The sequence below is a fragment of the Mauremys mutica genome, chromosome 16, assembly GCF_020497125.1.
Source record: "Mauremys mutica isolate MM-2020 ecotype Southern chromosome 16, ASM2049712v1, whole genome shotgun sequence".
Taxonomy (NCBI): Eukaryota; Metazoa; Chordata; order Testudines; family Geoemydidae; genus Mauremys; species Mauremys mutica.
In genome coordinates, this window is record NC_059087.1 from 2755950 (window position 1) to 2783517 (window position 27568).

Consider the following 27568-nt stretch of genomic DNA (forward strand, 5'->3'; position numbering starts at 1 on the left):
AGCTGTCATACATACAACAGCCTCTCAAGCGTGACAGCAAGTTTGTCAGGAAGGCCAAGCTAAAGGGATCTATATAATCAAAATAGTTCTGCAGTGAGGTATGGGTGAGCACCGGGGAGAAAAAAGGAATCCAATGATTTCTTCATGCCATTAATCAGCCTCGCCCTCTCTCACACACACACAGTTACATGGTAGAAGTTTAGGCTGAAGTTTTCAAAGCTGGGCTCCTAAACTTCCACACCCAAATCCATATTTCCCCCTGCCAGCATCACACTTGCAAGCCAACATGCCAAGGGCCACGAAGTCAGCATGTTCACAGCAGTTTTCATTTATAAAACGAGATAGAGAATTATTGTAGCATTATTAATATATGGCAGAGAACAGTCGTGGTGATGACTAGCCAAATGAATTCCTATAAACAAAATCCATTATTGGGTGCAATATTAGCTAGGATTGATTTGGCCGTCACATGTTCTGACTTTCTGAAGGCCTTGCAAACTAAGGCACTCTTTACAGAAAGTGTTGCCTTGGTGGATGCTCTCAGAAGACGTAGCCATTGGAAAAGAAAGCACACTTTAATTACCTTAATTAGAAACTTGGCAAACACCACCACTTGGCCTTTGCAGTCTGCTATGGAGACATTCCATTCTCAAATGTCTGCCTTACTCAAAGAGAGATGGTTTTAATGTTGTATCGTTGGCGGTTATAAAAGCACTGGAGACGCAAACTGATGCATGGAAGGATATTCCTTATAGTAACTGGGCCTCCTCCAGCTTCCATTACAGTCAAAAGAAAAAAATCCCACTGACTTGCCTGGGAGCTGGTCAGACTCTGGGTTAGCAGGAACAGATTCCATCCCAACAGAGCTTTACAAAATGTGGGGAATCATAAAACCAGGAGGAAACAATTGAAAAAGTGCCCACTGTGTGCTAAAGTGCCTAAAGCTGGTCTGACGCGTTCTAAATATAGCTAGAAATAAAAACCACTAAGCAGCTGATCTCATAACTAGTCGAAGGCAGTAACTCTTCTGGCAGCAGCTGTGAGCCTGGCCCTGCATGATGGTCTCATGGAGGCTAATGTACCAAAAAAAGCAATTTGACAGCACAGCACCCCGAGGCACAGGATGGCTATTTCGGAACTTGCAGCATTCCATCCCCAGCAAGCTATTTTCCTTGCTCACACCCAGTGAGGTGCAGCACTGAAGCCTGAATTCCTGACCATGCTGCTCCAGAAGTCACCCTCTCGCCCCCCATGGCTTCCAGCAGGCTACTCCTCCCACACTCTTCCAGCCACTATGGCCTGTTTGTCGCTGCTTTTAAACATCTGAGCACTGTGTCTAAACGCCATCGCTGGTAAAATTACAAATTTAGCTTTGATTCCTAGCGGGCAAGATCCTGCACGGTGCAGAGCCTCTGGTCTTGATCCAGCAAAACACTTAAGTACATGCCTAGCAGTAAGCATGTGACTAGCCCTGATGATGTCAATGTTGCTATGCCAATTTGTAGCAGCTGAGGACCTGCTTCACTCCAGCTTTTTACTAGCAACATAGGCTATTACTAGCCTGCTGTGATCATGTTGGTCAGTCCAGGAAAGGCAGATGGGAGCCCCACATGAGACAGAAAGGAGGGAGGGGACATTGCGTTCCACAACAAGGAAAGTTAGGCTGTAACATTGATACGGACAAACTACAAAATGTGGTGGTGGTGAATGCTAGCAATTTATGGCCACACAAGGCCATAAACTGCCACTGTCCTATATTTCCTACTATGACTTAACCAGCCCAGCACCCGTTTGCCTCCTGTGCATTAACGAGCACATAAAGTTAAAAAAAGGTGTTTGTATCATTTACACAATATGATGACAGTATTTATTCCTAGCCAGAGCTTAGTAACTGATCAACAGTATTTGTCAGCTCCATAAGCATAGCTCTCTGTACAGTCTGAGTGTTTCAAAGGCACGCAACTCAGTGGACTGAGGCTGAAACGTGCTAGCATAAACCGCATTTTCCCCCGGGTGGTTGTTAGATGATGTGCAAAGCTTTTTCTCCTGCTCAAGCAATTTTCTTTGTGTCCTGCAAAGCCAAAATACATAAATAAATTAAAATGTCTTCATATTAGGCTCAAATCGGCTTTTCCTTTGCAAATGTAAATATTTACATTTTATTGTGCAGCGAATCCATTGCAGTGGTGTGATGTTGTATTGATTCCAAATGACAAGCTCAACGTCTAAGGAATCGTGCCTTGCTACTGCCACTAAAGAACAAACAATCTAGGGGCTAGTCTACACTTACCGTCCGGGTCGACGCGGTGAGTTCGACTTCTCGGAGTTCGAACTATCGCGTCTGATCTAGACGTGATAGTTCGAACTCCGGAAGCGCCGCGGTCGACTCCGGTACTCCACCACTGCAAAAGGCGGTGGCGGAGTCGACCTTGGAGCCGTGGACTTCGATCCCGCGGCGTCTGGACGGGTAAGTAGTTCGAACTAGGGTACTTCGAGTTCAGCTACGCTATTCACGTAGCTGAACTTGCGTACCCTAGTTCGACCCCCGCCCTTAGTGTAGACCTGCCCTAGGTAAGGGTTTGAGGTCATTTAGTTATTTGCACACAGCAATTCTGGATTAACAGTAACTGTAAACTGAGGTTCTGTGTGGAGATTTTCTTTTACACACAAACTTTGGTGATTATGCAAGACAGGGTCACATCTGCAGTGGCCCAGCCAGTTTGCTTGAGGCGAAATGTGCTTCTAGGCAGGCAAAAATGGCAGGAACAAGAATGAGCCAAATGGCTGGCCTCGTCTTTTAACACCGAGAAGGTGCTTAATGTAGCGCGGCAGCAGGACACTGGAACAAACAGGGCATTGGGCTAACACGCTGGAGACCCGGGCTACTTTGCCACTGACTTGTGTGACCTTGAGCATGTCTTGGGTCCCCTTGTCTTCTGGCCTGTTTGTTTAGACTGTAAATCCATGGGGCCAGGGTTAATTCTCACTTTGTTTGTACAGTGCTTGGCACAACAGGGCCTTGGGCTCAGTTGGTTGCTGCCATCAGAGATGGTAACATGAGCGAATGATGCTGCTGCACAGTGCCTCCAAAATGAGCATTCCGACATGTACCCAGGTAGCCTATGTGGCGACGTACATGTGCCATTCATGTCGCTTTTTTGTAACCTTAATAATGTTCTTTTCAATACGTATTAAACACAAAGTCAGGCAGTCACGTGTTGGAAAAGCCAGAGCTAAGGTTGCCCGTGCAACTTCAGGTCCCCCCCACCCAGTGCATATGCAGTATGAGGCACACTGTGATTACAGGCGCACAAACTCGTTTTTACATAGGCTCCCTGCCTCAGCCAGTGCCAGCAATGGAGCACTGAGAGCCCAGGAGAGACACTCTCCCTGTTCTCAGTACCTGTGCCTGGTGCCATAGCATCCGCTGGCCAAGAGGAGCAATTGCAGAGAAAGCCCTGCTCAGCCCCTGCAGCCCTGGCCTGGTGCATGTGTGTCCAGTCTGATACGGGACCTGCCAGTGCAGTCACTTGGCTCCGGGAGCTGGGACTTTAAGACAAACACTGATCATCATAAATCTAGTGATGGAGCAGGCAACATTCTGAGCGCCAATATTGGTGTGTGTCGCTCCTCTGAGCGATCCCATGTCATTCCATCGGGTATGGCTGTGACATTACCGTAGCAAAGGAGGAGGGAACAAATTGGTTCCAGCTTTGTCTATCAGTGTGTAGCCTCCACGTCTATCACAGGTCTGACTCCCATCACCAGAACATCTGAGACCTCACAACATTCAATGTATTTATCCTCACACCACCCCGGTGGGACAGAGCAACACAGCTATCCCCATTGTACAGAGGCTAAATGTCTCCTGGTTGGGCATCAGGGCGCAGGCAGGAATATGCACACTCTGGGGATGAACGCATGCTTTCACGGCCATGTCGACAGGAGGGCTTTCCTCAGCCATGGCTGCTGCTCTGGGAAGGAGGTCTGCTGGCAAGAGCTGAGGGGCCACCAGCCCAGGAAGGGCAGCACATCTTTGCACACCAACTCAGGACCCTAGTGAGGAGGGTTTTACACTAGGTTCAAAGGGGGTGGTAATAAAAGCCCATGGGTCAGTATATTAAAAAAAGTGACCTTCCTTTAACAGAGGGCTGCACGTTGGGGTGCGAGGGACGGAAAATTACTCCAGGGTCACAGGAGCAACAGATGTGATAGCAGTGGGGGAATCTGCTCAGTGTCTTAGATGCCTATATACAAATGTAAACAGTACGGGAATAAACCACAAGAATTAGAATTATTAGGCCATAAGCTAAATTAGGTCTTAATTGTCATCCCTGAGACAGGGTGGGAGGAAGCTCCTGACTGGACTATGCGTATAGTGGGACATCACTTGCTCACCAAGGACAGGCAAAGAAACAAGGGAGAAGGTGTTTATTATACATCAAGAATAGATACACTTGTGCTGAGGCCCGGAAGGAGGTGTGAGACAGGCCAACTGAAAGTCTCTGGGTGAAGATAAACAGGGAGCGGGGATGGGCAACATCGAGGATAGACCACCTGGTCAGGAAGAGGTGGAGGATGAGGTATTTCTAGAACACGTAACAGAAATACAAGATCTAATAGTAATGGGGGCCCTTAACTACCCAAACATCTGCTGTAATACAGCAAAACACAAAATGTCCAGGAGGTTCTTGGAATGTATTGGGGACAATTTTTTGCTTTCGAAGTGGGAGAACATAACCAGGGGCGCAGCCTTTTTAGATTTGGTTCTAACAGGGAAGAATAAATTGTTAATCTCAAGGTTGAAGGCAATTTGGGTGAACATGATCATGAGCTGATCGATTTCACTCTAAGGAAAAGCAGGAATGAGAGCAGCAGACTAGGGACAATGAACTTTAAAAAAGCAGAGAAACTCAGATCTTCCTTCCCATGGGACCTTATCTACCAGTTCTCTAAGAGATAAAGGGGTTCAGGATTGCTGGCAGTTTCTCGAGACAATATTAAAAGCACAACTGCAGCTATTCTGGTGCAAGGAAAGATAGAAAGAACAGCCAGAGGCCAATATGGCTCCATCAGGAGTTCTTTAATGATGTGAAAAATCAAAAAGGAATCCTACAAAAAGTGGAAACATGGACAAATGACTAAGAAGGAACACGAAAGAACAGCACAAGCATATAGGGACAAAATCAGAAAGGCTAAGGAACAAAAAGAGCTACACTGAGCAAGGGACACAAAAGGCAATTAGAAGAGGTTCTTTACATACATTAGGAGCAAGAGAAAGGCAAAGGAAAATGTAGGTCCCCTGCTCAGGTGGGATGGAGAGCTCATAACTGATGACATCAAGAAGGCTCAGGTGTAATGCCTAGTTTACTTCAGTTTTCACTAAAAAGGTCAATGGTTACCAGATACTTAACAAGTACCATGACCAACAGGGGGGAAAGGAACACAAGCCAAAACAGGGAAAGAAAAGGTTAAAACTATATAGATAAGTTGGATGTATTCAAATCGGCAAGGTCTGATGAAATTAATCCTAGGTACTGAAGGCCCTAGCTGAAGCAATCTAATAACTGTTAGCAATTATCTCTGCGAATTCCTGGAGGACAGGTGCAGTCCCAAAGGACTGGAGAAGAGCAAACGTAGCTTTAAAAAGAGAAACAAGAGGACCTAGGGAATTATAGACCAGGATACCAGGAAGGATACGGAACAAATTATTAAGCAATCAATAGGTAAGTACCTAGAGGATAATAGAGTTATAAATGATAGTCAAAGCAGCTTAATTTCCTTCTTTGCCAGAGTTACAGGCCTAGTGGATGGATGGGGAGAAGCAAGACACATATCTTGATTTTAGTAAGACTTTTACACAAGCCCACATGACATTCTCATAAGCAAGCAAGGGAAATGTGGTGTAGATTAAATGACTACAAAGTGGGTGCATAACTGGTTGAAAAGCTGTATGCAAAGTGTAGTTATCAATGGTTTGCTGTCAAACTGGGGGGTTGGGGGTTGTAACTAGTGGGCTTCCACAGGGATCTGTCAGGGGTCTGGTACTATTCAACACTGTCATTAATGACTTGGATAATAGAGTGGAGCATATGCTTATACAATTCAAGCTAGGAAGGGTTGCTAGCACCTTGGAGGAATTCAAAACAACCTTGACAAATTGGTCTGAAATCAACAAAATGAAATTCAAGTGCAAAGTGCTGCACTTCGGAAGGGAAAATGAAATGGAGCACTACAAAATGGGAAATAACTAGCTAGGTCATAGTACTGCTGAAAAGGATCTGGGGGTTACAACGGATCACAAATTGAATAAGCACCAACAACATGATATAGTTGCAAAAAAAGGCTGATCTAATTCTGGGGTTTCGCCAGGTGTCTCATACATACGACACAGGCAGTAAGTGTCCCACTCTACTCGGCGCTGGTGAGGCCTCGGGTAGAGTTCTGTGTCCAGTACTGGGCACGACCCTTTGAGAGAGATGTGGACAAACAGGAGAGAGGCCAGAGGAGAGCAACAAAAAGGATCAAAGGTTTAGAAAACCTGACCTGTGAGAAAAGGTTAAAAAAACGGGGCCTGGTTAGTCTTGAGAAAAGAAGCCACGGGAGGGAACCTGAGAACAGTTTTCAGATACGCTCAGGGCTGTTATACAGAGGAGGGTGATCAATTGTTCTCCCTGTCCACTGAAGGGAGGACAGGAAGTGATGGGCTTAATCTGCAACAAGGGAGATTTGGAATAGATATTACAAAAGCTTTCTAACTATAAGGGTGGCTAACCTAGAACAGGCTTCCAAGAGAGGTTGTGGAATCACCATCACTGAAGGTTTTTAAGAACCCTGTCAGGGATGGTCTGTTACCTTGGCCCTGCCTCAGCACAGAGGGCTGGATGTGACGACCTCTCAAGGTCCCTTCTCGCCCGACATTTCTGTGATTCACTGTGTGCCCAGGGTAACGTAGGAAATCTGTGGCAGATCTGGGAATTAGCCCCTGCCAAATCTGAGGGTTGTGTCCTAACCACTGGTCCATCCTTCTTCTCAGACATAACTCTGCTCCCCATTTAGCCACCATCCCCTCCCACTGCGCAGCATCCAGGATGGTTTATGCAAGACCCTGCATTGCAACAGAGCTAAGCCTGGCCTCATTAAAGTTTAATCAGATTGTATTAGTGTGCACAGCACAAGGTTGTTGGATCAATCGATGTAATGAACTTCCCAGGGCCGCACTCCTTTTGTGCAGGTACATGAAAAGTCCTTGCAATAAACAGCTTGTTGAGTGGCGTATTTTCCATTCTATTGCAAAAATATTCTGTCCACACTCGCACTATTGAGCCACACGCCCGCCTGGCAACAGGCCAAGAAGACAGCTGTTCCCAGCAGCCCGGTCCCCGACCACAGTCGGCCGCTGTCTCAGCACAGTGCTCGAGGCAGGACGCTGCACAGGGATCATGGAGCCTGTGGAGGCCAATCGTGTAAATGTGGCTGCAGGGAGCAGCTGACTAATGGCCAAAGAAACTGAAACGTGGGCTTTGCTCACTGCTGTACTAGCTCTTTCAACAGCTTTATTCCTCTGGGGGCTGCAGCAGTGCAGGCGGCTGGAGGGTGGGTTAGAAAGTGAATGCCGGAAAGCAGCTGCGGTCCGACCCTTTGCTGGGCAGCCGTCAGGGCACAGAACCATGTGCTTCCACCTAATTGTTCTTCTGTGGGGACTTTAGTTAAGACATTGCCTGTCACCTGTTCTATAATTACCATGGCCTTCACATCAGGGTCTCGGTGCAGGGGATATAATTGCATTGGCTTTTTGTGGCTGATTCCAGTGAGAAAGTGCTCCAAGGCCTCCTGCTTCTAATCAAAGAGAAAGGCGATCTGCTAATGGAGCTCCTGAGAGCAGAGACAGCTGGGAAGCTAAGGTCCCTGCTAAGGTCAGAAGGAGAACATGGCTAAACTGACAAACATTGGTGCTTGGATTCCAGGGGAAGCTGGTCTGCATGCGAGATGCTCACTATACTCAGCTCTTCATGGCACTTTGGGAATGAGTGCAGGGCTCTGAGTCTCAGGCCTCCCAGCCAACAGGCACCAGCCCAGCAGGCAGGTGCTTGGGGCGGCCAATGGAGACGGGCGGCACGTCCGGCTCTTTGGCAGCAATTCAGCGGCGGGTCCCTCAGTCCCTTTCGGAGGGAAGGACCAGCCACCGAATTGCCACCAAAGACTGAAGAGGCGGCGGTAGAGCTGATCGCGATCGCAGGTTTTTTTGTTTGGGTTTTTTTTTTGCTGCTTGGGGCAGCAAAAACCCTGGAGCCGGCCCTGCCAGCCAATGCTGCTAGCCCGGCTCTATGCTCCTGGGCCAGTGTAATGTGAGCAGGGCTCACCCCAGACACCTCCTTATCAGCCTCTCCAGCTCTGATTTCTATGAGCCTGTGATTGACAGATCATACCACTGGCTGCCTTAATCCTTTCTCCCATCACCTTCCAGTAAGTGTTTCTCCCGGGGCTGCATAGCCCACTCCTCGCTAACCTAGTCATCACCTGCCTCTTTGCACATTAGAAGTGTTAATATGGCACACTCTATCCTCTGCATTAAGAGTAAACCCTCATTCCAGGTGCAGATTAGTCAAAAACATTCATCCAATCGTGTGTCATGTGTGGCACAGCTCCCTGGAGATCTGGGATGAACTGGGCCCTTTATTTCCTGCGTAGTCTTTCCATTAAAACATCTTTCACTTGTTTGTTCCCGGCGATTTAACATAACCGAGTACATTAATGTCCTTCAATGTATTAAAAAAAACTGTTAACCAAAAAAACAGCTGTTTGTAAGAAGATCACAAACAATATTCCATCAGCTCGGATTGCCATGGGGCCTTCTTTGCTAGCTCACAGGAGAGCATATTAGAACTCTGGAGACGTAACAAATCCAGCCAATAGTCCTGCTGGTAAAGTGCCTTTTATCTCCATGTTTTGGTGCCTGTATACAGCTGACATCCTGCCAAAAAAGCCATTTGCTATTTCTTCCGCCCCTCTTCCTTTTTCTCCTGAGGAGGTGGTTTTCGACACTCCCTGCACTGAGGCAGTGGGGTCCAAGGAAAGCAATGCAAATTCTGTCACCTGGAACGTTTCTACCTAGCCTGGGCCAAACCTCAGTGAATGTCCAGTAGAACCAATCCTGTTTTGTCCAGCAGATGGGCTGGTGGATATAATATTACAGCAGTCATTACTGGGACCAAAAATGGCTTTTCCAAATGATATACAAATACTTGTGAAAAAAGTATTGTTTGAAAACATTGACTAGCATGTTTTTACTCTTTAAGAAGTGGGTTTTGTTTTCCCTTGTCTTTACTCTGTTTGCTTTGGTTTTTTTTAAGGAATAATCAGGAAGGTTTGTTCCTGCTTTGCAATTAGACCAGCTGGTTTTGCTGCCTCGCAGAGCAGGGGAAAGGTGTGTGGGGGGGGGGGAGTGGGGAGTCTGACTACTAGCATGCTTTTAGCAAAGCATGCTGGGAGTGGGAAGAGTCTGGGGCCTATATAACACAAGCTCTTCTATCTCTCAGTCACTGCTAGGATAGGCAACAGCAGAGAAAGATGTGCTGGAAGGACGAGGAGAGGAGAGACAGCACAGGAGTACCAGGAGCAGGTACTGTGCCTGGAACACTGGACATGTTATTATTCATCATCGTTGCTTGGTTTCTAACCCCAGAATTGTGTAGGCCCAACTTCTCTTGGCACTGGTGGATACCTGGACTGCCAGGTCTAGGCTGTTGAAGAGACGGGGAACGGAGGCACAGAGCGGCGAAGTCAGAGTCACACAGAAAGCCCGTAGCAGAACAGAGATTCATATTAATATTATTTATTTGTATCACTGTAGCCCCTAGGAACCCTAGTCTCGAACCAGGACCCCGCTGTGCTGGGAGGGGTCTGCTCATTGAAAGAGCCTATGGCCGCTGTAGAGGGAAAGATTTCAGATGTGCTGAGTACTATGTACTCATAGGGAACTGGGGTTGAATGTGATTTGATGAGTCAGCGCCTGTAATGAACGACTCCATCTCTGTCTTCCTTCTGCCAGCACTTCTTTGGAGGGCAGGACCTCTTGGTTCACTGGTAACAACACCCTTCTTTTGGGGGATCACCCGGCCTCTGCTCCTCACGTTCTATGTAGCCCCAAGGCCCTGGTTCAGTGCACACGTATCTACCGTCAAGCACATGCCTCCATCTAGTCCTGCTCAGCAAACCAGTGAAGCAGGTGCTTGACCTGGACAGCAGTGCACTGAACTTGAAGCATACGGTCTAAGGGCTTTGCTGAATGGGGCCCAAAATGCAGATGTCCTGGTGCCAGGGATCCTTCCAGCCTGGAGGGGTTAAAATAGGAAATATATATCCAGGGGGAATGAATCATCTCTCAGACCAGGAGCACTGATAAGTCTTCTCTGTGTTTGATTCAAGATGACTGATGTTAGTGTCGTCTGCCTGGCTTGACAAATGCAAGTAACTGTGGTGACAAGCTAAAGCAGTTTCTCACAGGGTCCTGTGATGTCAAAAAGCAGTGACATGGGCAGTATATGACTATGCAGAGCCTCTTCTCAGTGTTATTTATACGGTTCATTACAACGCGTTGGGATATTCCTTGTACATAATGTGTGGGAGCAATGTGGGGGCCAGCCCGAGGCTCAGCTTCTTTCAGTTGTGATGAAGGACTGAATAGGTGCTAAGACTGAACATGAGACTAGATTGGGCAAAGTGAGCCGTACAGTTGGCCTTTAGCCATGCTCTTATGTGACTGTCATGGTACCCTATATGACTGGGCCAATGGGTTCCAACCAATCCTAATAATATAATACTTAGAGATCTCTGCACTTCGATAGCACCTTTCATTCGATGCTCTGTGCAGACATTAACTAAGTAGACATCACAGTAAGAGAGATATTTTCCTTGCCCCTGAAATGCAGCAGCCTCTGGGGTGGAGTGGGGGAATTCAGTAGCAGGTAACACTGCAGTGCAACACTAAGTGGAAATATAATACCCTAACCAACTGCAACTCCATGGGACAGTTTGTGAAGGCAGAATCACCAAGCCCTGCTCCTGACTGCAGCCATAATAGACATGTGGCAGAACTCAAAATGCAGGCAGGAAAGCTGTTTCATCCATGGTGAATACATTGGAGATAGTAAAACAAAACAAAAAAACCCGACATCATCATAATGGTGGGCTGGTCCACGCTGTAATGCCACCAAGGTCGTATGTTTGTCCTGCCATGAATCTCGCAGCCTCTCCTTTCAGAATGCTACCTCAAGAACTCCCTAGAATGAGGTACTGCAGCCAGCTCCATTGCTTCAGCCTCTGTTCTTCCTTTTGGGTGTATACAACCGTCCCTAGCACCAGGGAACTCTCTTGCTTAGTCCAATATGTGCAGGCATGTGTGAAAGTGGGAGCAACTTAATCTAATTTGCACTGAAAAATTGCATGAGAACCCCCTCTCCGCATAAATTTTATGCAGATGCTGAATTTCATTAGGCAAAAGTCCCCAGCAAACATGGGGATCTTGACATGTTCAGTCTATTCTGTCCTGTTGTGTTTTTTTTCCCAGAGAGCTATTAGCTATAAAAGCTGCACAGACGTTCAGGCTGCTTTGAAGGATAGGCTACAAAGATTTCTCTGTTCTGAAATGCAGTCTGTGCTTTTTTTCGTAATATATGAATGAAGAGAAGAAGGAGGGACTGAGGTTTTTTTAAATCATTTTTCATTTGCTTCTTTCTTTTTTTTTAATAGAATGTGAACTGAAAAAAGACATGGTTCCATTTCAGAAATTGCAAAGGCTATAATGAGTGTGCAGTGTATTGTGGTGATCCATTTTGTCAGTTTTAAGGGGAAAAGGATCTTTAAAAAAAGCCATGATTTCTTAATGGTATTGCTCTGAGAACTCTGAAGGAATTTAATATGCCCATAAAAAACCCTTTTAATGAAGAACTCCACAAGGAACACTTTGAATACATTTCGGCTTTGAAAGCAGGATCCTTTTTTCCGAAAGTAACATTCGTGCCCGATAAACTGTTCCACAACTAGAAATCATCCTAATTGCAGAGGCAATGATACCTACTCACCTCAACTCCCAGGGGTGTGGTAAGAGCAAGTTAATATTTGGAGAGCACTGTGAATGTGGGAAGTTCTCACTAGTAGTAATATCAGAGTATATAATAGCTCCTACACCCTGGCCATGCTGGAATTTAATGTTATTCTTACTGTTGATCCTTGGCTAACCACTGAAAATGTGCCTGGGTTTGAATAAGACAAAGGAAAAGATATGGTTCCTGCCCGAAGGAGCTTAAATTCTAAACAAGGGATAATAGCTCCTATGACTGGAACAAGCAGTGATGCCAGGTGGCTTGGTTGCAATGTTCCTTTGGAGTCCTTGACCATCCCGAGCAGCCTGTGCAAATCCCAAGCATTGCGTTACCATGCATTTCAAATCAGATACGCATCAGTGTTTCCTTCCACTAAAGGCAAAGTGTCCAGCAAGGTCACCCTCTGAACTGAACTCCTTCACGCAGCCATGTTATCTGGACTGGGAATCAAGCTGTGCTCAGAAACGAGCCGGGCCAGCTGCCAAAGTCATTAAAAGCAGACAGCTAGAAAGTGACAGCATATGATTGCTGTCCAGCTTGTGTCAAAAGTAGGTGCAGCGCCATGATGGGGGTGAGCTGGTAGGGAATGTTTCAGTATTGCACCAGAAACCCCACACTGAGCATCCACCTGCCTTGGCCTGGAGGGAGCTACACCAGGGAAATGTACTTCTGCATCTATGTTCTTTGCTCTAACACATGAGTTTTGCTGGCCTTTCCCTTTCACACCTTCATGTACCACCCACAAGGCTGTGTGCAGAATGGCGAAGGGGGGAATGTATTCCTACACCTGCTGCTGTATGCTCCCCGTATGGTTAGTTGTTGTGCAACCTGACTCTAATAATATTCTTACTTGATAAGTAGAAATTCAGCCAGGCATTCGTTCTCCTCTAGACAGCAAGACAGAAAGACACGATTCTTCTCCAATCCGTGGTGGTGACAAACTGACATTCCCACAAATACCTCGGGGTGCATCATGAATAGGGCTGTTCTCTCCGAGAGAGGAGCAGGACTTTGCCAAACAGAGCAATTGCCATCAAGCCACGTCAGACAAGACACAAGCCATGATAGTCAGCGCATTCACAAAGCTTGTAGCACATAAAGCACAGGTTAAAATAAGCCCCATGGTCCACTAAACTGCACAGTTAGAGATGAGCCCATGACACTTCAGCCCTTACAGATGAGCTTCTTCAGCGCCACTTTGGAAGGTCAATGGCAAGTATCTCATTTAAATCATTTTTGTAAGTGGAAAACCTACACCATGGATTGGTTTTGCTTCCAATAATGGCGGGGCCATTAACCAGATGTGTTAAAATTGCGTGGCAGTAATCAGAGGTAATCTATGCCACTGCACAGTTCTTCCATCATTTGCTTTAGAAAAATGCACCAGAACTCAGGAAAAGTTACCATGGGTCCAGACAAAGGCATGAGGAAACATGAAAATATCAGGTGTTCTCTGTCAGCAGGGCAGCGGTGCTAAGGACTGCACAAAGCTGGAGAGGAGGTGGAAAAGTTTACCTACTTTTGTGTATATTGTAAACATCTTTGTGTAACTGCTTACATGAACCCTAATATGAACGTTTTGCAGTCATCTGTGAGAAAGAAAATGCTTCTTGCTACAAAGATTTAATTTAAACTAAAAACGCAGCAGAAAAGGAGTGTGAGGAATTCTAAAGGCTGAAACGCTGAAAATTGCCTAAGTGCAAAATTTCTGGTCATGCCAAAAAGTATTTAGCAAATGAGTTATAACACCCACCTCATTCAACCTTACAAGAGCCAGTCACCGTGCCAGCAGATTGAAAAAGTGTCTTAGACATTGGCAGTGAAAGACATTTTCTGAAGAGCTTCACAGTTTTGCTACAAACACCTAGTAAAATAAACCCTGGAAGTTTTGCCCTTTCCTGGGAAGCTAGAATTTTGAGTGGGATTATTAGAATGCATAGATCCAATGACAAAGCAAAAATCTATTTGAAGTAAAAATTGCCAAGAACTTTGTTTATTAAGACTTAAGTGCAGATGACTCTAGGGAGTGTGCATACATTGAGAGATGTCTCCTAAACCTCCCCGCGGCAGTGGGCTGCACTTACGTAGTGGTGAACTTTTCAATACATGCATTTTGTTTTCAGCTGCCTGTTCTCACTGCAAGGAAAGGAAAGAAGAGAAGAGGCTTAAGTCAAAGAAGCAAATATTTTATTTTGTATAAAGCAAGCAGAGGTCAGAACACAGCTTCCCATTATAGTGTACATCGAATCACTGTCTCTCATATCATTGTCTTTTGGTCAGGCATAGCCTAGCATGCTCCAGACAAGGAGGAGCCAATGAAAGCCACCTACGTATCTGTCTTCTAATAACCACGAAATTATGAATGCTTTAAATAAGGCCTCAACTTCTTGAAACTAAAAAATGAAAAAGACGTATGAAGAGGCATATTCAGTGACATGGTTCATGCCATGGAATTCAGGACAGAACAATTCTCAAGCTACCAGCTGAAATGTAACTGCAGCTACTGATGCCACATTCTGTTCGGAGAGGCTGACTCCCGCATGGGACTGGCAATACTGAGAGCCACTCACTGGTTATTCTAGAGAGTTTCCTAATGCGAACAAACATCTGTCCTTTCTGTGCTAGCTAACAGCATCGAAGTGACATCTCTCCTTTTGGGCACTCCTACTCTCCTTTCTGAGCAAAGGGCATGCTTTTTTGGCTGGTTGATGGCTTTATAGTTTACAGACCCCCACTTACTTTATTAAAATGAAGTCTGGGGGAAAGTGGGATATCTTATTATCCAAATGCAGCTTCCCATAAAGACATATTTTATTAAGGCGTCCTCCGCTCCTGTGCTGGTTTCGCAGATTTGGTCACAGCTTGACATCCAATAAGTTTGTCTAAAGGCTGCATTTTTACAAAACATTTTTCTAATCTATTTCAAACACAGTTCCGGTTATGATGCATTCATTAGGGAGTTTGCTTTCAAACCTGGATTGTAGTAATACATCTTAATTCTGGAAGCATCAAAGGCAGTAAGAGAATTGTATCCAACTGGTTGTCAGAATCAAACGCTGAATACAGGAAGTGAGAGTGACTAGAAGCAAAACCTACCTTCTCTGGAGGGGCGAGTTTTGGGGCCAAGGCTCATCAATGTTTTAGATTAATAAAACAAGTAAAACGGTAGAGATGCAGTCTCAAAACGCCCCAGAGCCGCGCGATGTAATTCAATGTGAGAAGAGCTAGGTGAGGAGATTCCAGCGAATAGGTAAGGCTAGGTGAGGCTCAAAGCAGTCTGTTCGGAAGAGACTCCCTTGCTCTTCCGTCACTGACAGCAGTGCAAGGTGGGTGTAAAACGCGGCTAGCTCCAAATGGTGGTGCGTCATGCCCACCGGGCACTGGTGTCAGTGGGGAATTGGGCTGCCTGCATCTAATGCTGTCAGAGCCGTCACTTCACGGGGCAGGACACTTCCTCCTTGGCCGGGTGCAAAGCAACGGCCAGGTTCTTAAACTGCTCACTTGGGACCAGATCCTGCCTGGTCTGTTTGCTGTACGAGGGCCAGGAAAGGGTGAGGAGCCTCCCTTGATCCCTTGCACAGCCTGCGTCAGGGCCAAGCACAATGGCACTCCGTGTGCGCAGGACAGCTGCACAGCCTGCTCTCTCCACGCCCTGCAAGTGGGGTTGCGGGAGGGGAGCCCTGGTCCCTCCCTTCTGCACACTGGCCCCTGGAGCAGGAGCAGCACATGGGGGAGGGGAGGCGTATGCTATCTTGGGGCTACTTCTGCTCTGGCCAGAATGTAGCCTTAATTTGGTATGGAGGGACTGCCAAGGGATGATTATTCATTATGTTAATGCCGTTTATCAATAAAGCCAAGTAAAAAGGTAGATTCTGGTCAGAGTTTTGCTTATTAGCCAGGATTAGGCTATTCCAGACCAGAAGCCTCTGAAGATAAGAATTTGCAGTGGAAATGCTGGCAGAGCCTCTAGCTGAGTGTCACAAATAGCAAACCTATAGCAGCCGGCCCAAGGTAACCGTACAGACAGGCCGTGGTTAGTATAGCAGCAAGTTTACCTTAATCTTTTCCTAGATATTTCATCATAATGCTATTGACATCGTCTTCTTTCCCTTCTGCCTCCCATCGTCTTTCATCTTTAGCACCTTCAATGATTAGTTTTCCGGCGCATCCTTCACCTTCTGGTCTTTGAATCTTTGGTCGGCTCTTGACGCTGTCAGCACTTTTAAACGAAACGATCGAGCCAGAGGATGAAGATGAGTCGGAGAGGTTTCCAGCGTTCTCTTTGGCCTCTGAAATGGTCTTTATTTCAGACAAAAAAGTGCTGTCTGCCGTATCCTGGTCTTCAAAATGAACGCTCATTGGCCTCTGGCCTTCTCTCCTGTCCTTGACAGGTCTGGACAAACTGCTTGTTGACTGGGATTTGCGAATTGCTGGAAGGAAGTAATCAAAATCAACATTTGTTCTCCTTTCATAGTTAAGAGTTGGTATTTTCCAAGTGAACGGGTCGCTTTCCTTTCCTTCAGCCATAACATCACTGAATTTCTTACTCTGAAATACCAGAGAATCTTTCCCCAGATCAGCGCTGGCTGTGTCATCTAGTGATGGCTCAAGGTAACTTCTCCATGGCTTAAGTCTCGATGTATTGAACGTATCTGCTCCCACAGCTGCTGAACTCAGCTTTAAGGAGGAATTATCAATATTTTGTAAGAGTGAGTCACAGGAGCCAAACTTTGATATTCTTTTGAGAGCTGGTGAGCGCGCTGGCTCTGTGTTCTCAGATGATATGCATTTTAAACTGGATGAACGCACTAGGCTAGCTCCTGCAGGCACTCCTTCACTTTCTGTACTTTCATTGACTCCAAACTTTATTGGAAACTCATCATCCTCTTTGAAAGTCCTGCATCTTCTCAGGGAGGAGGCACCAGTTGTTTGGTAGATTGGCAGGGGAGAGGTGTCCTCTAATCCTAATGTTCTCTGCTCTTTCTCTGTTGCCCGTTTCCTCCTCAGCTCTTCTACATATTCAGAAAGTGCAGATGAAGAGCTTGGAAATGTCTCTTCTGCTGTAGGAGATGACCTCCTTCTCATCACAGATGGAGATATAGCTCCTAATTTATCCATGGCTTTTTTCTGACTGTCAATCTCCTTATCCGCAATTCTTCCTAATTCCCATCTTTGAGCGCCAGCTAAATGGCTCACATCCTTGCCAAAATCTGTCTCACCCATAGTTCTTCCATATTCCCCTCTCCAAGCACTCAGTGCAGAAGCTGGTTGGTTCATTTCTTGATCTTTGATTTCTTTGTTCATCCTAAGCAACAACGGAAAGAGATACATTTTAGTTTAAGTTACATGACTTGATGTAGCCGCAACGTCGGTCAGAAAGGCCACGTCCTGGTATCCAGAAACCTGTTCTTACCTTCCGGTCTCACTTGAACCATTGCCTCTAAGTTGGAGTTGCTTATTGCAGGTAAATGAACTCTAGTTGTTTCATTAAATGACACTTTTGAGCATAACTGAACTCAACATAAATGTCTCTGAGTAAACTAGAGATGCTAAAATGCATGAGTCAAGGTAGATCACATCACAGACAGTGTACTTCATCAATCTGACATACCAAGACATGCCTCAAAATGGGTTGCTTTCTCAATACATTTTAGCAATGGATTTATTTGATTTCTGTCACTACCCAAAGATGATACACTGAATCTTCCTGAAGCTGAATTATAGCGCACTATCCCAATGCTACTCCCTGGTATGTTTCTCCAGTTCTCCCTTTGGTAGGAGGAACTAATTATAATCGATAAGAACAAAATAAATGCCTGGCTGTGGGCTGGATATGAACAGCACACACCACCGGACAAACTCCTTCCATTCGGGGGTATTTCAGGATTTGCCTTTCTGAAAACAGCTTTTTAGAATGGAACACAGGCCAAAACCAAAACCTGCTCCCAGGAAATAGGAACCTATCTGTGATATAAAATTAGACTCCAATGAAAGAGCAAAGCAAGTGGAGCTAGTTAACCTTTGCTTTCTTGAACGTCATCTATTGCCCTTTTAAAATCAGTGCAATTTGGGGAGAATCCATTCACCAGCAAATGGAAGACTTGAGCAGCGCTGGCAGATGGTGCCGCAGAGACCTGAGGGGCGGGGGTGGAGGGGGTATGGGAATTCCTTCTGCAAACAACCACAAATACTGATTTTTAATTAAAGGAGTGATGCAGGCTCTGCTAATTAATCCCTGTCAACTGATAGCTATTGTTGCCGTAGCTATTATTAATGGGATGATGCTCTTAAAGCTTGTAGCTTTCACTAGAAAAGGAATACAGCGTGTCTTTAGAATTCCCTACCATTCTCTTAACAAGGACATGTTCTCTTTTGGTAAACAGTATCAGCAAGTATTGGAATGGAACGTTATTGTTGTTGACTCTGGAGCTTTTTTTTAAGGGCAGACACACTGAGCAGGAGGAAATGCAATAATCAGGTGACATGCCTCATTGAGAAAGGCTATTGGCCAAGTAACAGTTCCCACTGTCCGTGGAGATTCTCCGGGCCTCCACTAGGGATGGGAGATGCCGGCTCCTCTGAAAGCAGCGGCTCAAAACCAAGGCTTGATACTGACAGCCTGGCTGCTTGTCAAGCAGCATTTCTGGTTAGGATCCTATGGAAGGTGATGGCGAGAGGACTCTCTGGCAGCCCCATCGCCACTACATGTCTCTTTGACTCTGGGCCATTTGGGTACAGCCCCGAGTCCAAGACACCGCCAGGGCGATCTCCTCTCCGATGAAAGCGGAGCGAGTGCCCGTGCAGATATCGTTATGTCTGCTCTTTCCTGGCTGAGTGTTGTGAGGAGGCGGTATGAGGAGGGAGCTTTTACTATCATGTGGTGCTCTGCAGAGATCCATCTTGCCTCCCTGATGGTTCGATGGGTGTCTGGGGCTGTTGGGAGGGTGGATGAGGGGGCTGATTTGGTGCGCAGATGAGTGGACTGCTGGTGGCTCAATCCAGATAAGAATGAGATGAGGCTGATAGGCTGGGGGAAGTGACTGGCTGATGAAGAACCTATTCTTGCCCTAGTTTTACCTGGGGGTTTGTGCCCACCCCTTGTGACTCATATTCCCAATCTGGGAGTCAGGAAGGCTCTGCAGGTGCACTTGGACGATGTTACAATACCACAGACCAGGAAAGCTTTATCCCATTTGTACCTGGTGAGGTTATGAACCTTCCTTTTGGCTGTGGGATCTCACGGCGTGTAGGCTGTGAGGGTATGGCCCAGCCACCATTTCAAATTAGTTGTAATTTAAGAAAAGTCCTTTTTGAGCTGGTGGGCCTTTGCCTTTGCAGAGCAGGCTCTAACATAACTCCAGAAATGCCCGGGATGCAAAACAACTACAGAAAGGCAATCAGTTAAAGAAGCAAGACCACCCCCCACCACCACACACACTCCTTCCTCTCTTGTCTGCTGCAGAAAGACTGCAAAAATTGACTGCAATCAGTGTTACTCTTTGTGCCACAAAGCTCTGGGTGAAATTCTTCAAAAAAGATTGCACACATTCATCTGAAGGCCTGAAAACACATTTCCCCCCCTATTTAATTTTAACAATATCTGAGAGGGGGAGTTCGCTTTGTTTCTTGTATGCAGCATGACTGACATTCTGAGGTATTGTTGTATGTTTTTTCATGGTATATAATTTTGGATCAATAATATCAAGTAACAATCTTTAGGGTGCTCTCCCTCAGATTCGTGCCTGTGAAATTAGAAATGGAGTTTGTCAAAATGTATTTGCCCATAAAGAATTTTTTCATGTTTTGAAGCTGGAAATACTGCTGTAAAGGAAGCCTAGAATTTTCTAACACAAAAGTATATTTTGTACTGTGACACTGCAGTCAGACATCATCAGTTAGGACCTATAATTTTCTATAATGAAAAAGCTTCTTGCTTTTGAATTTATCTAACAACGAAAAGAAGAAAATGTGTGGATAATCGATTAAACCAGAGGAAACTAAAGATAAATAAACACCCGTGTGTGATGGAAGGGCTGATGTTTTCAAAACCACCAGTGGAGTTTTACCTTGACAATAATAAACCATCCTTACTAGGGAAGCATTCTAGTTGCTATGGTAACATTATGGTAGTGAATAATCGCAGAGACAATGCCGGGCAACTTGACACCTGACTCTACTGACCATAAAGCAATTTAAATGTTGAGACAAGTTGATAACAAACTGGCATCCAAAAGTGACTGAAGAAGTCACAGGATAAAGGTGCATTTGAGCTGCTTTCCTTATTGCGTGACATCAATAAACAAAATCCTGAGGTGGGGGAGGGCTGAGCCTCTGTACAACAACTGCTGCTCCGTGCAGTCGTGGGCCTGTGATTTCCCAAAGCCAGCAACGTGAGACAAGGTGCACCGAGGCTCTGCAGCAGGAGGAGGCCTGAGCAAACTGAGGAGTGAAGGGAGAGGCTCCTCAAATGGGAGCACCTGTCCAAATGCACTGGCCTCCCCACCCCTCCGACCGGTTTGTGAGCATCTTGTGGTCTCACTCCACCAGCCCTTTGGGTCAACGGACAGTCTCCTATTGACGTCGGTGAGCCTGGGATTAGGCCCTAAGAACTCTTCCTGACATCTGGGGCTAGCAGTGATGGAGAGGGGTAGCCATGAGCAGGGGCGGCTCTAGGTATTTTGCCGCCCGAAGCACAGCAGGCAGGCTGCCTTCGGCGGCTTGCCTGCGGGAGGTCCCCAGTCCCGCGGATTCGGCGGCACTCCTGTGGGAGGTCCACCGAAGCCGCGGGACTAGCGGACCCTCCGCAGGCATGTCGCCGAAGGCGACCTGCCTGCCACCCTCGCGGCAACCGGCAGAGCGCCCCCCGTGGCTTAGCACCCCCCTGGCTTGCCGCCCCAGGCATGCGCTTGGCGTGCTGGTGCCTGCAGCCGCCCTGGCCATGAGTCAGCTCTGCTTTCACCCAGAATGGTTCCAAGCTGCTGGACTGTCCCTCACTAAACGAATTGAGCCATAATAACTTCAATTTTTCTAGCATACAATAAAATTCTGGGGAATATGTGACAAGACTAAACTAGTATGCTGAGCATACTATTGCTGTAGCCCTGGCTTTCATGCCATTTTCACTTACAGCCAATTCACGGCAGGTCCCAAACCATTCACATCATCTCTTGGAATCCTAAATTGTATCCTACTGAAAAACTGGTGCAATCCTTCCAAGAGGATGTACACGGGAAATGCCCCTGTCCATTTCTATAATTCCAAGCAAAGTTGTAAATTGCAGAGCCACTGGATTTCATCATTTAAACAGCCAGCTTTTCATACAGCAGCTTCACTCTTCCTTCTGGTTTTCAAGGCTTAGATAAAACTGCACTAAAGAGGCAAGAAACTCTAACCGCCTGTGAACATGAAAGGGTTAGAATCGGATATTCACTGCACCATTCAATGTAGCAGACACATTATCTTATGAAAGTGTTTAAAGCCTGAAACTTAATGAACCGCTCACTTGTTTATTGTTTTCGCTATCTGTGATATTATAAAATTCAATCAAGAGGAACCATTCTGCTTTTAGACCTTGTCCAAAGAGCAACTGTGAGAGTTCTTATTTGGTTCATGTGCAACATTAGCTGCTGCTTTCTTTTTTTTTTAAGGAGAAGAAATGAAATCATACCTAAGGCCCTACTTAACTTGCAATATTTGGGAAATTGTGGATTCTGCAATATTAGGCTTTCACTGCAATTTTGTCAGCAGTAACCCCGTCATGTGTGGGGCTGAAAGTGGGAACCCCGGCCACTCTAGGGCTGAGAGCTGTTGGCCCCTGCTCTCAGCCCTGGGAAGCCAACAGTGGAAAATCATGGGAAAGTAATAACGGACTTTATTGTTGCAAATAAAAAGGTCCATTATTACTTGTCTGCAATTTTCCATGGCTTGTCTGCCACTCAGCTGCAATTTTTTGACAATCATCCTGCAATTCAAGTAGGGCCTTAATCATACCCCAAAAGCAGAGAATCCAGCTGTTAATGTCTCCCAATCAGGGTCACAGGCTTTAAGGCTAGAAGGAACTGCCAGATCATCTAGCCTAGTCTCCTGCATCTCACAGGCCACCACCACCACCACCCAGCATTCATGTATTAAACCCAGGAACCAAAATTAGACCGAAGTATTACAGACCAGATTAGATTTTTATGTGCCTCAGGCAGAAAACAGGAGGGACCAAGGTGCACTAGTGCAGGGGTAGGCAACCTATGGCATGCGTGCCGAAGGTGGCACGCAAGCTGATTATCAGTTGTACTCACACTGCCACTGGTCTGGGGGGCTCTGCATTTTAATTTAATTTTCAATGAAGCTTCTTAAACATTTTAAAAACCTTATTTACTTTACATACAACAATAGTTTAGTTATATATTATAGACTTCTAGAAAGAGACCTTCTAAAAATGTTAAAATGTATGACTGGCACCCGAAATCTTAAATTAGAGTGAATAAATGAAGACTCGGCACACCACTGCTGAAAGGTTGCCAACTCCTGCACTAGTGTCTGAGACCCCTCTAATGGCAGGGAAATGATTCAGTGAGATAGACCCAGAGAATCCTGGCAAGTGACTTACACCCACATGCTGCAGAGGAAAGCAAAAAAAAAAATCCAAAATAACCCCCAAGGTCACTGCCAGTTGACCTTGGACAAAATTTCTTTGTGACCACACATGTGGCAAGCCAGCCAGCCAACCACCCGAGAGAGAATGCTCCGTGCCACCTCAGAGCCCTGGTCTGCCCTGTCCAATATCCCATCACCAGCTGTGGCCATCCCTGATGGGGTTAGGGTGAGAAGTCCCTTCCTGACCCCTGCAGGTGGCCAGCTGAAACTCTGAAGCATGAGATTTTAGGACCATAAAACAGAACCCCCAGAAGTGAACCCCGGGGCTGCTGAGCCCTGCCCCTTATCGCAAGCAATCCCATCCTATCATCACACTAATAAAATAGTTCCAAATCCTACTAATCTGCACCTTTTGAGAAAAAACCCGTTGCTCTCTGTAGGCATTCCACAGAGCACAACAGATAGGGAAACCAACCTGAGCATTTCTTGCTCCACCAGCCTTAACTGCCAATAATATAGAATATAAATATTTCTGCTCTGGGGTTTGTGTAATCTGAGGTTAAGCTAAAACCTACCAACATTCAGTGATAATCGCTACTTTACGCCATCCAGAGGGGTGATGGGATGAGTTAAGAGATCTGAGGCTAAATCAGTTGCCGTTGTACATCTTAATAAGCGTTGTGAGTGAGAGCAGCACAGACACTGTGCAAATGGGATTCAGGGGGTGAAGGGATAGGGAGCGAATTCCGAGTTCTGCATCTCAAAACGAAGACGGACTTGACGTCTCTGTGCTGCGATCTTTGTTATAGCAAGTGCTGTAGCCTAAGCTCTGTGTAAGCCAAAACTGCCTGAAAAGAACAGTTTCAGCACTTTGCCCTAATGAGCAAGAGTGAAATCCACCTCTGCAGCCAATGCCCCACTTAAATCTTAAGCAGTGCCTAGGCCTCATGCCTGACCTGTTCTGCTGGGGGGAATTTCATTCCAGACTAGTAACAGCTGCCTGGAACCTGTGGAACGTATTAGAAAATGAGCCTGGAGCCGTAGTCAGATGCTGACTGCTGGCTATAACAGAAGGGCAGAGGGGAGGGCTCGCTTAGTTGCCTGAGTCTGGACACAAGCAGCAATGTAGTCAGAACAGACATGTGAGTGAGAAGGGCAGAATTTCATTATTCCAGCCTTATTAACAGCATGTCCACACCTGCCAGAGCACAACAGGGTCCTGTTTCCTGTCTCGTCCCTGCTCCTTACCATGGGGCGGACATGCTCAGCTTCTTCCCAGTCCTCCAAAGCACTCTCGGAAAGGAGTCTGGATTTCACACACACTAAAATGAAGGGAAATCATTCTTCTAGCACAGACAGAAAGATGCCTCTCCAATTACCTGCACTGGGTGGAAGAGGAGTGGTCTGTCTGTATTTCAGTGTCTGTCAGGTGATTGCACATGGAGTAAACCTGCTTCTGTACTGTTATTTGGGGGCAGCCACAGTCACCCTGTGTTTTGTCCTGCAGAACTTTATAACAACATGTGCTCTCAGACAACAGAAGTGAAGTAAACCTGTGTAAACACCTCCAAAGAAAACCCAGCTGCACATACATGCAGTGGGCTTTGGGAGGGTGTGACAGGCTACACTCTTATGTTCACCCTTTTTACAGGACTATGAGAAATTTTGTACAAAGTGTGCCTTGTGATGTATCATTTGAAAACTCATAATCTGCTGAACATTATTCTCCTGGTAAAACATGTGCATCAACGTTGTATGTAAAGTTATAAGATTCTGCTGTAACATGCTTCAAGTTTAGAGGCACAAACCAGTTCTTCTGAAACAAAAGATGAACCAACACCTAAGCCAGGTGTCAACAAAGCCGAGTGGACTATCACCTAGTTAAGCGGGCACTCTTTGAAAGGAAGAACAGTATAAGCAAGAAATTTAAATATTGGCAAAGAAACAGCTGGAGGTCCCTCCCACAGACCTCCTGTCACCTGAACTCCATCTGGAGATAATTCTCAAAGAGGAGAAAAAGATAGAAGAAGAGAGAACACACAACAAAAATTACCTCTCTCTCCCTCCTTTCTCTCTGCTCATGCCATCAACAGCACCTGGAAGACTGAACTGGCTGAGGGGTCCTGGTTTGGAAGCTTCCAGCCAGTAAAAGACTGCAAAGAGCATGTGGTGAGAAAAACCTTTCCTTTGAATTAATTTGGCTTGTTAAGTTAGGCAAGAGTTTACATTTTATCTTTTATTTTCTTTGTACCCAATTCTGACTTTTATGCCTCATTACTTGTAATCACTTAAAATCTCTTTTGTAGATAATAAAATTGTTTTATTGTTATCTAAACAAGTGTGTTTGGACTGATGTGTTTGGGACTCTCCACTTGAGATAACAGGGTTTGTGCACGGCATTTTCCATTGATGAAATGATGAACTTTCTATGAGCTTGTATTATCCAGAAGGAGAGTGCTGGGCAGTACAAGACACACATTTCTGGGGCAAAGTGTAGGACTGGGAATTTGCTGGTGTCATGTAATTCATGGACTGACTGATCAGAGCATTCATGTAAATTCAACTGGGAGTAATTTACAAGCTAAAGGCTGTGTGTGAGCTGACCAGGAGTGGTTGCTCTCACAGTGAAGCAGTGTAAAAGGCACTGCAGGTTGGAGAATTGAGGAAGCACAGCTGTCCATCTTTCCAGATTGCACTGTGGGTAATGTCACAGTGAGGGGACAGGAGTAATCAGAGTCACATCAGGAACCAGAGACACTGCAAGGAAACAGGTTAGACCAAGACGAATCCAGTAATGGAGTGAGCACAGGTAGCACCTACTGCTCACAGATCGGTCCCTGGGGAGATTAGCACTGAGGATGTAGATGGGTTAAGGATCACTGGGAAGAGAGAATGAACCAGACCTTGTACAGACTGGATTAACAAAGTCATGCCTTGCACTTAAGCCTATGCAGAGGGTACACTCTTCTCAAGGAGGGCTCAGGATTTATCATGCTGCATTTACTAGGAAACAAACATCGTCTCTTTCTTCTGCAAACCCTTGAGTCGGCCCATTGTGACACTTTTGACAAGTCACACTGTACTTGGAAATCAGTTTAAGCTGCAAGTGAGTTTCTAAAGCAGGGGTCGGCAACCTTTCGGAAGTGCTGTGCTGAGTCTTCATTTATTCACTCTGATTTAAGGTTTCGGGTGCCAGTCATACATTTTAATGTTTTTAGAAAGTCTCTTTCTATAAGTCTATAATATATAACTAAACTATTGTTGTATGTAAAGTAAATAAGGATTTTAAAATGTTTAAGAAGCTTCATTTAAAATTAAATTAAAATGCAGAGCCCCCCGGACCGGTGGCCAGGATCCAGGCAGTGTGAGTGCCACTGAAAATCAGCTCACGTGCCGCCTTTGGCACCTGTGCCATAGGTTGCCTACCCCTGTTCTAAAGTAATGAAACAGCAAGGACTATATTGAAAAAACATGTGTCATGTCTTCTCTGCACACAGTGGTGACCTGTGTGGACTTTCTACCCAGCCAGTCTCTTCCAAAGGGACACGAACAGGTTGCTCAAGGTCTGGAAGCTTTTCTGCCAGTCGCTGTAGCAGAGCTCCTCACAACATGGCATATTCCCAGGGCTTTCTCCTCGCCTGATAACAGCGCTCTTGACATATGGCTCTACTTTTTCTCCCCCAGTTACTGGGCATCTAAAAATAGCCAAGTGAGCAGATTCTGGCAGCTTGAGAAGTAAAAGCAAAGACCACCCAGCCACCCTGCTAGGAGGCAGTGCCCATCACTCCCAGCTCCCTGCACAGAACTCAGTGGAAATTACATTCTTTGTTTAAATCTGTCGGCTTGTGCCACTTGCACAGTGCACCTTCCCCTGCTGTGACCGTCTGCCCTATTCATTCCTGCCCGCGGGCCCCACAGCATGGGGTACAACTGGACCTGCAGACAGAAGACAACTGGCAGGGGGCCGCCGGGAATCCTTTCAACTCAGACTCTTTGGCCCATTAGTACGGCTACTGAGCTGTGCTTTAAAGGAAGGCAACTCTGGCCCTTCCCAAGCTTGGTGGAGTCTAGACCAGCTGTCGTAAAGGGCTGACCCTCCCACCCGGCCTGCCTTGGCGCTCTTGCTCGAGCTCTGTGTTTTATCCTGAATCAGAGCGGTTTGGAGTGTCCTCTTCTTCAGCTCACGCTCGCTCGCCACAGAGCGCTTTGGCCAGCAGGGAGCTGCAGTGCAGAGAAGCCGGACGTCTGTTCTCAGGCTGGCTCGCTTTTCCCCCGGAGCCTGAAAATGCCTCTTGAGACGGCCGGTAACGAGAAGACAGAATGACCTGCAGACTGCTCCCAACACGAGCGCTCAGAGAAGAACTGGGATTCCTGGATTGGACTGTGTGGGGTGAGCCCAAGGCTTGAATTGTGGGGCAGGGGAAAAGCAGGGCCTCCCACATGGAGCCTCCAAGCACAACCGCTTACAGAGACCTTTTGCTTAAGAAAAACAGAGAGCTCCGCTGCTGCCTATTATTGGTGCCCCAGGCCGATTCCTGGCTTTAGAGCAGGTGATGTGACACGGGGGGCCGAGTGACAGCACTGGTGTGTAGGTGCCTGCAGAGTGACCGCACCCACTGGTTGAAGAAAACACGGCCCCCGCTGGAGAGAATGAAACGTGCGTCGCACACGGCTGTGAGTCACTGCTGAGGAACAGCACGGACGTGAATCCCCAGCAGGGCTTTCATTCTTAGCGCTGCGTTTAACCTAACACAAGAGCACTTAACAGGCTCAGCCTAGGGCTGTAGCCAAATGTGCAAGGAACAATGGCCTGGGCTCTGCTCTAGGTTTCAAATTAACCCCTTCAGGTGCAGCTCCACACACCTAGCTGCAGA

General features: G+C 46.3%; 1 protein-coding gene across 1 annotated transcript in view; it reads right to left on the reverse strand.

The window, feature by feature from the left end:
* Window positions 1-14083: 14083 nt before the first annotated feature.
* Window positions 14084-27568, reverse strand: part of MYO18B (myosin XVIIIB) — a 141767-nt gene continuing 128282 nt past the window's right edge. Inside the window, exons 32-33 of the mRNA XM_044990214.1 lie at window positions 16160-17415; window positions 14084-14240 (exon numbers count right to left, since the gene is read on the reverse strand). Coding sequence (XP_044846149.1) covers window positions 16161-17415 — 1255 coding nt within the window. The 3' untranslated portion in view covers window positions 14084-14240; window position 16160. The remainder of the gene's footprint in view (window positions 14241-16159; window positions 17416-27568) is intronic.